Source organism: Oryctolagus cuniculus, chromosome 1, assembly GCF_964237555.1.
Source record: "Oryctolagus cuniculus chromosome 1, mOryCun1.1, whole genome shotgun sequence".
Classification (NCBI taxonomy): Eukaryota; Metazoa; Chordata; class Mammalia; order Lagomorpha; family Leporidae; genus Oryctolagus; species Oryctolagus cuniculus.
Window position 1 is genome coordinate 10,230,559 of NC_091432.1, and position 14,646 is coordinate 10,245,204.

A 14,646-nucleotide genomic window follows, 5' to 3' on the forward strand; every position below is an offset into this window, starting at 1 on the left:
GCCTTCTTACCTAGGGTTGCCATGGCAACAACAGCATCACAGAGGGCCCGCCAAGGCACGCTTCCAGGTCCTGCCTCAGCTGGGCAAGCAGAAGGGGGACCCGGCTTGGCTGGGGGAAGTGGGCAGGGGCCCCTGGGGTGGGGCCAGCCAGGCCTGGTCACTGCCTCCCAGGCTCTGTGCAAGGCACCTGCCAGCCCACACCCTTCTCTTGGGACAATCACAGAACAAACAGGGTGGAAGCCAAGCCTGGAGCGGAGGGGGCCTGGCACAGCTGGACAGGCAGGGGAGGGCCACGGCCAGTCCAGGGCCAGGAAGCAAGACAGATGATGACACCTCTGCCCTGAGGTCAGGCAACCCTGGTCCCCAGAGGGTCAGGGAGACTCAGCACTCAAAGGGATGAACACAGAAGCTCTGGCCACGGCAGAAGGACCACAAGGAGCAGGGGAGGCAGGAAGAGGCTGGGACATGCCTGGGTCCAGCTTCACCAAGCCCCAGCCCGCCAATGACAACAGAATGGCATGGGATAGGCCAGAGCGGGCCCAACCGGAGACACGAGGCGAGAGGACTCACCACAGCCTTTAGGAGAACACTGGGACCCCCATGGACTCTGCCCCACGGAGGCCAGCCAGGTAAGGCCCTGACCCGGTTCACGCCCACACAGAGCTGAGGCTGGTGGGCAGGTGAGGGGCAGCAGCAAGGTGGGTCAGAGAACCGGCTGTGCACTCACCCTCGGCAGGCTCCATTTTTGCTTCTCTGCTGGGCACATGGTGAACAAGCCATGGGAGGGAGTTAATGGCTTCCCAGCCAAGGAAAATGACCTCGGTCATGACAAATCAGAGGCAGGGGTGGACAAAAGGAGCTCACCTGCCTGGTCAGTGCAGGGCCTTCTCACTGTTCCCACGTGTCCCCGTGGGGCCGATCCAGAGGCAGGCGCTAAAGCCACCGTGCTCAGCGCCACATGGGGTAGCTGGACACAGACGTTCCTCCCACCTTGTGGGTACTTCCTAGGTGCTAGGCAATGCGCTAAGTGCTTTTTAGGAGTGAGCACCAACCCCTGGTACAGGTGCACAGATGTGGGGGAGGATGGGTAAGGGCAGGCCAGAGGGGGAGTGAGCCGTGCTGGTGACTCTGTTGGGTCAGTGGGATCACCCGATAGGCAAGCAGCCACCTGTCTCAGGTGCAGGTTGGCAGAGCTCCTGCAGCTCCAAGGCCAAGGCTACCAGACCTGGAGTAAGAATACTGGGCCATCAGCTGAACATGGGTTTCAGACAGTGCATGATTTTCCAGGGTGACCTGAGGGAGAGGGTCCGGAAGCATCGGTGGTCTTTTCTCTGTTGGCCTCACCCCACCTTGTAGTCACTGAGTTACTTAAGCAGCACCCCTCCCCCTTCAGAATCTACATTTCAGCAAGGTTCTGGGCACAGTTTAAGTTGGAAAGGCTGGCTTTAGACCATGACCAGAGACATGGAAGTTTATTCTCATATCCACTTCAAAAGTACCCCAGCTTGAGGAAGCTTTATCCAAAATGCTTGGCATCAGAAGTGTTCTGGATTTTTTGGACTTGGGAATATTTGCATACATGTAATGAGATATCTTGGGGTTGGAAGTCAAAAAAAAAAAAAAACAAACAAACCAAGAGCTGTCATTTTGATATATTTCCTCTCAGTCTTTTTTAAAAAGTTGAGGAAAAATTAATCTACCATAACATTTGCCTTTTCCATTTACTTACTTATCTATCTGTATTAAAAGCCACCCTAGGAGGTGTGTGCAGTGTGGTTGTGATATGCACCCCCTCGACTGACAAATGGTATTGAGCATCTTCACTGGAGAAATATGTGGTTTTTCAGATTTATTTATTATTTCTCTGAAAGGCAGGATTACAGGACAGAGGGAGAGAGCAACAGAGGTAAAGAGATCTTCCATCTGCTGGTTCACTCCTCAAATGGTTGCAAGGGCCAGGGCTGGGCCAGGCCAAAGCCAGGAGCCTGGAACTCCATCCGGGTCTCCCATGTGGATGGAGGGGCATCTGCAGCCTTCCCAGGGGCATTAGCAGGGGGCTAGATTGGAAGTGTAGAAGCTGCATCTCAAACCCTCTGGTATAGGATGCAGGTGTTCTAAGCGGCGGCGGAATTCCCTGCACAACAGTGGCACCTGTGTCTATCCAAATCTTCTGCCCAGTTTTTTGTTTTGTTTTGTTTTGTTTGACAGGCAGAGTTAGACAGTGAGAGAGAGACAGAGAGAGAGGTCTTCCTTCCATTGGTTCACCCCCCAGATGGCTGCTACGGGCGGCACACTGCATCAATCTGAAGCCAGGAGCCAGGTGCTTCTCCTGGGCTCCCATGCAGGTGCAGGGCCCAAGCACTTGGGCCATCCTCCACTGCCCTCCCCAGCCACAGCAGAGAGCTGGACTGGAAGAGAAGCAACTGGGACAGAATCCGGCGCCCCAATGAGGACTAGAACCCGGGGTACCGGCACCACAGGCGGAGGATTAGCCTAGTGAGCTGCAGCACCTGCCCTGCCCAGTTTTTAGTTGATGTTTTATCTTCTTGTCCAGTTGCATGAATTTCTTATGTTTTTCACACTAGATCCCTATCGGATATATGATGCACAAATTATCTTCTCCAGTTCTGTAGGTTGTCCTTTACTTTCTTGAGAATGTCCTTTGATGTACTCAATTTTGATGAGTTTAAAACTCTTTTTAAAGTTATATTTATTTATTTATTTATTTAAAAAGGCAGAGTTACAGAGAGAGGGGAAGAGACAGAGAGATCTTCCATGCACTGGTCCCCCCGCCCCCACAAATGTCCATGAGCCAGGAGCCTGGAACTCTGTCCCGGTCTCCCGCATGAGTGGCAGGGGCCCAAGCACTTGGACCGTGATCTGCTGCCTTCCCATGTGCATTAGCAGGAAGCTGGATCTGAAGCAGAGTAGCCAGGATTCAACCAGCCTGATTTGGGTGCTGGCTGTCCATAAGCAGCAGCTTCATCGGCTGTGCTACCACACCGACCCCTACAACTGAATTTTGCGTGTTGATCTTGTATTCTGTAACTTCGCTGCATTCGTACACTAACTGTCAAAGTCTTTGTGTGGATTCATCGGGATTTTCTATATATAAGATCATGCCATCTGCGAGTGCAGTTCTGTTTCTTCCTTTCCACTTTGGATATCCTTTATTTCTTTGTCTTGTGTAAGTGCCCTTGCTGAAATGTCAGGTAGACGTGACAAAGCCAGCTGTCCTCACTCCTGACCTTAGGCGGAAAGTTTTCAGTCTTTCCGGCTGAGTTCTCCCAGATGCTGTCTCCTTCTCTGGTGGAGGACATTCCCTTCTATTCCTACCTTGTTTTTGTTTTGTTTTGTTTTTAATTTGAAAGACAGGAGGAGATAGAGGTAGAGATAGAGCTAGAGATAAACATAGGGAGGGGAGGAGAGGGAGAGAGCTCCCATGTGCTCAAATGCCTGCAACACCTACACACGTAGGGCTGGGCCAGGCTGAAGCCAGGAGCCTGGAACTCAATCCAGGCCTCTGATGGGGATAGCAGGGACTCAGCACTTGGGCCACCACCTGCTGCCTCCTAGGGTGTGCAGTAGCAGGAAACTGGAATTGAGAACAGAGCTGAGCCTCAGACCTAGACATAGCAATATGGGATGCAGGCAGCAACATATCAACCACTGTGCCGAACACCGGCCCTGTGAGTGTTTCTATCATGAAGGCTGTTGTTTTGTCGGATTATTTTTCTGCATCAGTTGAGATGGTCATGTGGTTATTTTTCTTCATTTTAAGAGCTTGCTCTATCGCACTGGTTGTCATACATGGATCCCTGCTTGCATTCCTGGGATAAATTCCACCACCATAAATTCCAAATATGCCGCTGGATTTGATGTACTAGTGTTTGGTTAAGGATATTTGCGTCTGTGAGGGGTCTTCTAAAAGTTCATGGTAAATGCATACTATGAAAAAAAATGCATGAATTTCAAAAATTTTTTGCACCAAACTAAGCTTGTCTTTTAATTCCATTTTTCTTTTTCTCTTTTTTAAAAAAGAAAATAAGCCATCTTTTTTCTTTTTACTTCATTATTCTTTTTATCTATTGAGTGACAACAGTAGATAGACATATCTTCCATCTGTTAGTTCATTTCCCAAATGCCCACAATACCCAGGGCTGGGCCAGGCTAAAGCCAGGATCCCAGAACTCCCTCCAGGTCTCCCACGGGGGTGGCAGAGACCCAAGTTCTTGAGCCATCACCTTCTGCCTCCCAGACTGCACGTTAACAGGAAGCTGGGAGTGCAGGTAGGACTCGAACCCTGGCACTGGGATATGGGATGCAGGCATCCCAAGGGTAGCTTAACCCACCGCACCAGAATGCTGCCCCAATTCCGTTTTTTAAAAACTACTGATTTCATCTTGTGTTTGAGGTCTAGTTTGGCTTTCTGTTTCTTCTTGAGTCACTTTTGGAAGTGTGTGCATTTCCAGGATTTATCTAGGTTGTCTAATTTAGGTTGTTTATCTAGTTTGTCTAATTTTTAAAGACTTATTGATCTATTTAATTATAAACCAGAATTACAGAGAGAGATAGGGAATGAAAGAGAGAGAGAGAGATCTTCCGCCCACTGGTTCATTCCCCAAATGGCTGCAATTGCCAGGCTGGGCCTGGTTGAAGCCAGGAGCCAGGAGCTTCCTCCAGATCTCCTACATGGATGCAGGGGCTCCAGTACTTGGGCCGACCTCAGGCACAGGCATATTAGCAGGGAGCTGGATCGAAAGTGGAGCAGCCAGGACTCAAACCTGCGCCTAAGTGAGGTAGTGGCTGCCTGATTTGTTGACATAACAATTGTGTATGATAGTCTCTGCCAATCCTTTTTATATCCGTAAGGCTGTAATATTTTCCCTACTTTCATTCCTAATTGAAGTAATTTGTGTCTTTTATTTCTTGGTTATTCTAACCTAATTTTTTTTTTTTTTATAAGCAGGCAGAGTTAGACAGTGAGAGAGAGACAGAGAGAAAGAGAAAGGTCTTCCTTTCCCGTTGGTTCACCCCCCCAATGGCTGCTGCGGCCGGCGCGCCGCGCTGATCCGAAGGCAGGAGCCAGGTGCTTCTCCTGGTCTCCCTTGCTGGTGCAGGGCCCAAGGACTTGGGCCATCCTCCACTGCCTTCCCGGGCCACAGCAGAGAGCTGGACTGGAAGAGGAGCAACCAGGACAGAATCCGGGGCCCCAACTGGGACTAGAACCCGGGGTGCCGGCACTGCAGGTGGAGGATTAGCCTATTGAGTTGTGGCGCCGGCCCAGGCCAGTGCTTTAACCTGCTGCACCACAGCACTGGCCCCTATTATTTTCATTTTATTTGAAAGTCAGAGGGAGACACACACATACAGACAGTTAGAAGGAGATCTTCTGGGGCTGGCACTGTGGCGAGGCAGGTAAAGCCGCTGCTTGCAGTGTCGGCATCACATGTGGGTGCTCTTGGCTCCTGGCTTCTCTCTCTCTCTCTCTCTCTCTGCCTCTGCCTCTCTGTAATTTTGTGTTTCAAATAAATAAATAAATAAATAAATAAAAAAGACTACAGTCTTTAAAAAAGAAAGCACTGGGGCCGGCACTGTGGCGCAGTGGGTTAATGCCCTGGCCTGAAGTGCCGGCATCCCATATGGGCCCTGGTTCTAGTCCCAGCTCTCTGCTGATCCAGCTCTCTGTTATGGCCTGGGAAAGCAGTAGAAGATAGACCAAGTCCCTTGGGCCCCTGCACCCCTGTGGGAGACCCGGAAGAAGCTCCTGGCTCCTGGCTTCAGATCAGCACAGCTCCGGCCGTTGCGGCCAACTGGGAAGTGAACCATCGCATGGAAGACCTCTCTCTCTCTCTCTCTCTCTCTCTCTTTCTCTCTCTCTCTCTTTCTCTCTCCCTCTCTCTCTCTCTGACTCTCCTCTCTGTGTAACTCTGACTTTCAAATAAGTAAATAGATCTTTAAAAAAGAGAGAGAGAGAGAGAGAGAGAGAGAGAGAGAGAGAGAGAGACCTGTCCACAGGTCCACTCCCCAGATGCGTGCAGCAGCCAAGGGCTGGATCAGGCTGCAGCCAGGACCAAGAACTCCATCTGGGTCACCCATGTGAGTGGCAGGGACCCAAGTACTAGAGTCACCATTGCCTCCCAGAATGCGTGCAAGCAGGAAGCTGGAACTGGAGCAGAGCTGGGGCTCAAATGCAAGCATTCCCGTGTGGGATACAGGCCTCCTAAGCAGCAGTTTATCCACCGCACCAAGTGCCCACCCCCTTTCCTCCCCATTTAAAAATTATTTTCTATTTATGCCAAAGTAGTCACCAATGTATGTAATTTAAAAAGTCAAAGAGTCTCAAAAATGGCTTATAGCAGAATAGAATCATCTCTTCAGCCCTGCATCCCCACCAGTGCCCCTTCTGGGGTTCACACACCTTCGTGTCTCTAGATCGCCACGTGCAGTCCAGCTGTTTATTGATCAGTCTGAGACATTTTCTATCGACCTCGTATTTGACGAGGATATTGTTTCTGTGGGTTAAAACAACCAACAGTAGTTATTTAACATTTATATTTTTATGCCTACTCAGTGTTAGTCATAGTTGGGCAATTCTCAAACTATGACTTTTTAAGGTTGGTTTATTTATTTGAAAGTCAGAATTACAGAGAGAGAGGGAAAGACAGATATCTTCCATCCACTGGTTCTCTCCCCAGATGGCTGTGATGGCCAGGGCTGGGCCAGGTTAAGTCAGGAGCCAGGAGTTTCATCCAGGTCTCCCACGTGGGTACAGGGACCCAAGCAATTGGGTCATCTGCTGCTGCTTTCCCAAGCGCATTAGAAGGGAGCGGGATTGGAAGTGGAGCAACCAGGACTTGAACCAGCACCCTAGGTGTTGCTAGCACAGCAGACCATGGCTTAAACCACTATGCTGGCCAGCGCCGTGGCTCACTAGGCTAATCCTCCGCCTTGCGGTGCCAGCACACCAGGTTCTAGTCCCGGTCAGGGCCCCGGATTCTGTCCTGGTTGCCCCTCTTCCAGTCCAGCTCTCTGCTGTGGCCCGGGAGTGCAGTGGAGGATGGCCCAAGTGCTTGGGCCCTGCACCCCATGGGAGACCAGGATAAGCACCTGGCTCCTGGCTTTGGATCAGCGCGATGTGCCGGCCGCAGCGCGCCGGCTGCGGCGGCCATTGAAGGGTGAACCAACGGCAAAGGAAGACCTTTCTCTCTGTCTCTCTCTCTCTCACTGTCCACTCTGCCTGTCAAAACACACACACACACACACACACACACACACACACACACAAAACACCAATATGCCACAGCTCCAGCCCCTCAAACTATGATTATATTTTCTTATTTTAGCTTTCTCTAGTTTATCCTCTTTTTAAAAAATTGCTCAGGTTTGCTGTGCCTATTGCTAATTCTTCCCACAGCTGTCAATGGCTTCAATCACATTCGTTAATCTCTAAGTCCCAATAGATTTCCTTGAAGGCATCATTCCTAGTGACTGCCATTCTCCTTTCTCTACCTGGCTGCTCCTCGCATGGCTACACAGCCCTTGTCACAGGACCTTGCTGCTGGGCTAAGCTGAAACCAGGAACCTGGAACTCAGCAGGTCTGTCAGTGACCCAGTTTTTCAATCCATCACCTGCTGCCTCCCAGGGTATACAGTAGCAAGTAGCTGGGATCTGGGGCAGAGCTGGGATTTGAACCCAGGCACTCCAATAGGGGATGCAGCTCCTAACCACTGTACCAAATGCCTGCCCCTGTGCCAGCCTCTTGCTCTTCTATGTTCTAGCTTGCACTGATTGCCCCCTTTGCCTACACAGGATCTCAGGGCCTGCCCTCACTACCATCCTGAACATTCCCCTCCCTTGGTCCTGGGCTGGCTTTTCTGTCTTCCAACCCTTGGTCTTACTCCGTTCCTGCTGCTGGGACAATGTGCCTTAGACAGGGTCATTTGAATCTCATTTCTCACAGTTCTGAAGGCTAGCAAGTCCAAGGTCAATGTGTCAGCAGATTTGGGTTTGGCAAGAGCTTCCCCTGTGCTTCCAGAATGGGCCGCATGCGGAGGCAGGGATGAGCACTCTGTCTTCACAAGACAAAGGGGAAAGGGGGCTGCTTGCGCAGGGCGCTCACGAATCCCATACACAGGGGCTCTGACCTCACAACTAAAGTCCCCACCTCTTTTATTACTTGTTTTGCATTTTTATTTATTTATTTGAAAGACAGAATTAGAGAGAGAGAGAGAGAGATCTTCCGTCTGCAGACCAATGGCCAGGGCTGGGCCAGGAGCCAGGAGCCTGGAGTTCCATCTAGGTCTGCCAAACAGGGAACAGGAGTCCAAGTACTCTGGCCATCTTCCACTGCTTTCCCAGGTGCAATAGCAGGGAGCTGGGTCGGAAGTGGAGCAGCCAGGACTCAAACCAGCGATCATATGGGACGCTGGCATCGCAGGCAGTGGCTTAACTTGCTGAGTCGCTGCACCGGCCGCTGGTCCCGCCAACCCCCACCTCAACAACACAGCATCGGCAATTGTTTCTGCGTGGGCTGAGGGACCCGTTAGGATCACAGCAGCATTCCGCAGCAGTTTCTGAGAAATAGGCAGATTATAGAGTTAAATTCTCAGAGACTCTAAAATACAACAACGTCCCTCACACTTGAGTGACGGCTTGAGTCCTCCGCGGTTGGAAGGCGTCATCTTACTGTCCCGTCACGTCTCCCGCCACCGCCGAGAGGGCTGGACCCACTCTGCTGCCAGGCGCTCGGCTGTGACTATTCTCTTTCCTGAAATCGCGCAGTCTCGCCCCCGCTGAGCAGCGGGCGAGCGTCTCCCCGTTGACAACACATGTGCTTGCGGCCGGGGGAAGAGCTCAAGGGTGCGCTGGTGCTACGTGCGCTCCACTTTCTCGCGCTGTCTGCGGCTGGATTCCTGGTTCCGCAGATGGTACAGCCCTACACGGGCCCTCTACCTGTCTCACCTCTTCTCTGTTTCCCATTCCTTTCTTTTGTTTATTTCTTTGGATATCCCTTCAATGGTGCTTTCCAACCCTTCCCCGGAGATAATCGTTTTTGCCATCATGATTTTTTTCTTTAAAAGATTAATTTTCAAGACATCTTTTTTTTCTATGTATGTTTGCTCTCAGAACTGTATTCTTGTTTCATGGATGCAGCGCCTTTTGATCTCACTGCGGATATTAAAAACGGGCGTCCGTCTCCCCCTCCTCCACTTCCTCCTCCTCCTCAGTTGCTCTTCTTCTGCTTCCTGGGCTCTGCTTCTTTCATGTCAGGGCTTCTCCTTCGTTGCCTGATGGTCGTTGACTGTTGGCTCCTTATTAAGAATGGGAGCTTAGGAGCTGCCAGTGATGCTGCAGATTAAGGTGCCACCCACAATGCCAGCATCCCACATGGGCACCAGCTCAAGTCCCGGCTGCTCCACTTCCAATCCAACTCCCTGCCAATGCACCTGGGAAGGCAGCAGAAGATGGCCCAAGTGCTTGAGCCCCTGCCACTCACCTGGGAGACCTGGATTAAACTCCTGTTTCTTGGCTTCAGCCTGGCCCAGCCCTGGCCATTGCAGCCATCTGGGGAGTAAACCAGTGGATAGAAGATCTGTGTGTGTGTGTGTGTGTGTGTGTGTGTGTGTCTTCCTCTCTCTCTCTCTCTGGCTGCCTTTCAAATAATCCTTTTTCAAAAAGGAATGGGGGCCGGCGCCACGGCTCACTAGGCTAATCCTCCGCCTTGCGGTGCCAGCACACCAGGTTCTAGTCCTGGTCGGGGCGCCGGATTCTGTCCTGGTTGCCCCTCTTCCAGGCCAGCTCTCTGCTGTGGCCAGGGAGTGCAGTGGAGGATGGCCCAAATGCTTGGGCCTTGCACCCCATGGGAGACCAGGATAAGTACCTGGCTCCTGCCATCGGATCAGCTCGGTGCACCGACCGCAGCAGCCATTGGAGGGTGAACCAACGGCAAAGGAAGACCTTTCTCTCTGTCTCTCTCTCTCACTGTCCACTCTGCCTGTCAAAAAAAAAAAAAAAAAAAAAAAAAAGGAATGGGAGCTTAAAAATTGGCATAGAGCTCACAGTCAGGCATTCTGCCTAGAGCACATCTTAGGTCTGTCTCCTTAGGCTGGCCAGACTGGAAGGAGGAGGCCTGGCTGCCACCATCCTGTCTGCTGAGGCAGAGGGAAGGTCTGGGGGTCTCGGTTTGCAGCTTGTATACAACCAGCTAATCTGCAGTCAGCTGCTGGCCCGAGCACCAGCAGCTCTGTTTTACAGCTCCAGACAGCAAATGTCCAGTCTTACGCTAGACTCAGACAGGAGCCTTTTCCCAGTGGCACGAACCAGGGAAGGGATCTAGGGATCTAGGGAAGGGATCTAGGGATCTAGGGATCTAATGCCCTATGCTCCACCTTGGCCGCTGGTCTTGTTGCTGCCATTTTGTCTCCTTGGTCTCCCCATAACTGAGAGAGGTTTGATGATATCTCAAACCACAATGATAGCTTTGCCTATATTCTCCCTGTATCACTCATGGCTTTTGTTTTGAAATATTTTCAGGGTGTTTACTAGACATGTATTAATTTAGAATTGTTTGTCTAATGTCATCACTTTATTGTTACTGCATAATGACCAACTCTTCCTCTAATGACTTCTTTTGTCTTGAATCTGGTTTGTAACATAGGTATACCACCTTTTCAAAAGACTTCTCTATATTTAATTAATTAATTTGTAAGGTGGAGTGACAGAGATGGGAGGAGAGAGAGAGAGGTATTCCGTTTGCTGGGTCACTCCCCAAACAGCTGCAACAGCTGGGCTGGGTCTCCCACATGGGTGGCAGGAACTCAAGTACTTGAGCCATCATCTACTGCTTTCCACGCTCATTAGCAGGGAGCTGGATTGGAAGCAGAGTAACCAGGAGCTGAACCTGTATTCTGATACAGGATGTAACATCCTAAGTGGTGGTACAACCTGCTGTGCCACAGTGCCTGCTCCCCCCCCCCCACAGTTTCTGTTCCATATTTTCCTAGTATAACTTTAAATCTCAGTCTTACCATATCCTTTTGCTTAGCTGTGTGAGATCTCTCTCTCTCTCTCTCACCATTTTAATCTTTTTTTTTTTTTTTAAGATTTGTTCATTTATTTGCGAGGTAGAGTTACAGACAGTGAGAGGGAGACAAAGAGAGAGTGCTCTTCCATCCACTGGTTTACTCCCCAAATGGCCGCAACAGCTGGAGCTGGGCTGATCTGAAGCCAGGAGCCAGGAGCTTTTCCAGGTCTCCCTCACGACTGCAGGGGCCCCAGCACCTGGGCCATCTTCTGCTGCTTTCCCAGGCCACAGCAGAGAGCTGGATCGGAAGTGGAGCAGCCAGGACTACAACTGGTGCCCACATGGGATGCTGGCACCACAGGCAGAGACTTAACCCACTGTGCCACAGTGCCACCCCCATTTTAATCATTTTTAACTGTGCGGTTTAGTAGCATTAAATGCAGCCATCATCCATCTCCAGAACCTTTTCAAGATTTATTTTCTGTTTATTTAGAAGGCAGGGTTGCAGAGAGGGAGAGACAGAGATTTTCCATCCACTGGGTCACTCAAATGGCTGCAATGGCAGGGGCTGGGCCAGGCCAAAACCGAGAGCCTGGAATTCTACCCAGGTCTCCCATGTGGGTCCGAGGTCCATCTTCTGTTGCTGATCAGAAGTGGAGCAGCTGGGACTCCGAAAGATACTCATTTGTACTCACATTGGCTGATGATGTTGGCAGGCGGCAGCAGCTCAGCCCACAAGCCGCCCCTCCAGACCCTTTTCTGTCTTCCCAGGCTGAAGTCGTAACCATTAAACAAATACTGTCTCTCCCATCCTCTGCTTTCTGTTCTTGAATTTCATAGACTTCATAAATCTGTGCTCAGTATCTTTTCAGTTTCTTTTTCATATTTTTCATCTCTGTGTGTCTTACTATGCTGGTTTCTGGTTCTTTCCTTTTTTTAAAGTGTATTTATTTATTTGAAAGGCAGAGCTGCCGGCGCCACGGCTCACTAGGCTAATCCTCCGCCTTGCAGCGCCGGCACACCGGGTTCTAGTCCCGGTCAGGGTGCCGGATTCTGTCCCGGTTGCCCCTCTTCCAGGCCAGCTCTCTGCTGTGGTCAGGGAGTGCAGTGGAGGATGGCCCAAGTGCTTGGGCCCTGCACCCCATGGGAGACCAGGAGAAGCACCTGGCTCCTGCCATCGTATCAACGCGGTGCGCCGGCCGCAGCGCGCCAGCTGCAGCGCGCCAGCCGCGGTGGCCATTGGAGGGTGAACCAACGGCGAAGGAAGACCTTTCTCTCTGTCTCTCTCTCTCACTGTCCACTCTGCCTGTCCAAAAAAAATAAAAAATAAATAAATAAATAAATAAAAAAGAAAGGCAGAGTTACAGAGAGAAAAGGAAAGGGAGAAGAAGATGGAGAGGGAGAGGGAGAGGGAGAGAGAGAGAGAGAGAAAGGGAGTGAATCTGCTATACACCAGTTCACTCCCCACATGGCCGCAATGCCTGGAAGGCCAGGCCGAAGCCAGGAGCCAGGACTCAGGAGCCAGGAGCTTCAACAAGGTCTCCCACGAGAGTTCAGGGACCCAGACACTTGGGCCATCTTTAGCTGCTTTTCCCAGGCCATCATCAGGGAGCTGGATCAGAAGTAGGCAGCCGGAACACAAACTGGCGCCCATATGGGATGCCAGGGGCCATAGGTGGCAGCGATACCCGATATGCCACAAAGCCGGTTCCCTTGTTGGTAACTTTAAAAATCTGTTTGGTTCTCCTTGATAATCCCCTGTTCCCTACTCATTTTCACATGGCCTTTCTGTATTTCATATAGGAATCTGGAGTCCTATAGCATCCACTATGGTTTGGAAAAGAGTTGTCTCCCAAAATCATGCAGATATTTAAACTCCAGAGTCATGAGACGTTGGAAACTTAATCTCTTTAGGCTATTAGGGAGAGGGACCTAGTGGGAGGACCTCAGATCTCAGAGATGTACCCTCCAAAGGTAGTGTTTGAAAGAGTTACTTACAAAAGTCAAGTTAGGGGGCCGGCGCTGCAGCACAGTGGGTTAAGCCACCACCTGCAGCACCGGCATCCCATATGGTGCTGGTTTGAATTCTAGTTGCTCCTCTTCCAATCCAGCTCCCTGATAGTGTACCTGGGACAGTAGCAGAAATTGGCTCAAGTGATTGGGCCCCTACACCCACATGGGAAGCCTGGAAGAAGCTCCTGACTCCAGCCTGGCCCAGTCCTGGCTATTGTAGCCATTTGGGGAGTGAACCAGTGGATGGAAGCTCTCTCTCTCTCTCTCTCTCTCTCTGCCTTTCAAATAAATAAGTAAATCATTTAAAAAGAAAAAAAAAAGGTTTTTAGGCCTAGCCATGCTCCACTTTCCGGCTCCACCACCCTCATCAGACATGAAGCCAGTGGGATGATCCAGCCTTGAACTTGAGGTTCCAAGGTCGCGAGCTAAATAAACTTTTTCCTGTTTATAGTTAGCTATTCATGAGTATCTCATTGTAGCAATAGAAAGCTGAGTGATAGAGCATTTAGATGTCTTGTGTGTTCTCTCTGCCAGCACTCAGGGTGGCTAGCATCTTTATGGGCTGGTGATTTAGGATGGCAAGCTCATTGCTTGGTGATGACCAAGGGGAATTCTCCAAGCCCAAATTCGGACACTTTCCAAAGAGGACTTGCACCTGCTTCTGCCAGAGCCAGAGGGGTTCCCTCAACATGGAGCACCTCCACTCCTCTTGTGGTCCTAGTTGGAGGTAGTGGCTCAAGATTCAGCCCCTCAACCTTCCTCCTGGTCAGGCTCCCAGCTTCATTCTCCCCTTCTTTTGTGGGTAAGGAAGTGGCTTTGGAGGTCGTGGTAGACAAGGCCTCAGGGAATCACAGCCTCGCTTTCCAAGTCCACCCGCATCACTAGAAGCAGAAACTCTCCAATCCGTTCCACACACAGCCACACAAGCCAACTTCAAGGCACGCCACACTCTGCTGAACCTGTCAATGGCCCCCTGTGTCCCTGAGTCTAAAGCGTGATGCCTCCCCAGCATTCAGAGCCCCACTGGATCTGGCCCTGATTGTCTCGCCAGCCACAGCACCCTGTGCTGTCCCCATCCTTGCACCTGTCTCGCAGGTGAGACATCAGTCTCCTTACACACCTCTGCCTCCCAGAGTCATCCCTCATGAAGGCAGAAACTTTGTCTTGCCCCACTCAGTATATCATCGGCACCCGGGACAGGTGATCACTAAATATTTAGTGAATGAATGAGCGAATGAGCACGGCTACTGTGCTCCCTGTGTTTTTCCTGTGAGTCCTTTGTCAGGAGATGTTAACACTTTGCCATTGGCTGGGCATATTTTCCCAAGGTTACTTGCCTTTTAATTTGGGTTATTTTTTTTTTTTCATGCTGAGCTGGGGGAGGAAGGGTTTTAAATTTTAATGGAAACAGATCTATTGATTTTTTTTCTGTTGAGCTCTCTTCAAATGCTTCCAAGTTTAGAAAGTCTTTCCCTCACTGGATCTATGATAAGTGCTCACTTTTATTTTCTATGCACACAGTGTTAATTTTATTTCACTTCTCTGCCCCAGGGTTAGGCTCCTTAGGGCCTTGAAAACACCCCAAGTTCTTTACCTTGGCCTTCAA

The 14,646-nt window shown here is 50.6% G+C and overlaps 1 protein-coding gene across 1 annotated transcript in view; it reads left to right on the forward strand.

Annotated features, from left to right (window-relative positions):
* Positions 1-50: 50 nt before the first annotated feature.
* Positions 51-14,646, forward strand: part of RAB3IL1 (RAB3A interacting protein like 1) — a 40,417-nt gene continuing 25,821 nt past the window's right edge. The window contains exon 1 of the mRNA XM_008274400.4: positions 51-629. Coding sequence (XP_008272622.3) covers positions 601-629 — 29 coding nt within the window. The 5' untranslated portion in view covers positions 51-600. The remainder of the gene's footprint in view (positions 630-14,646) is intronic.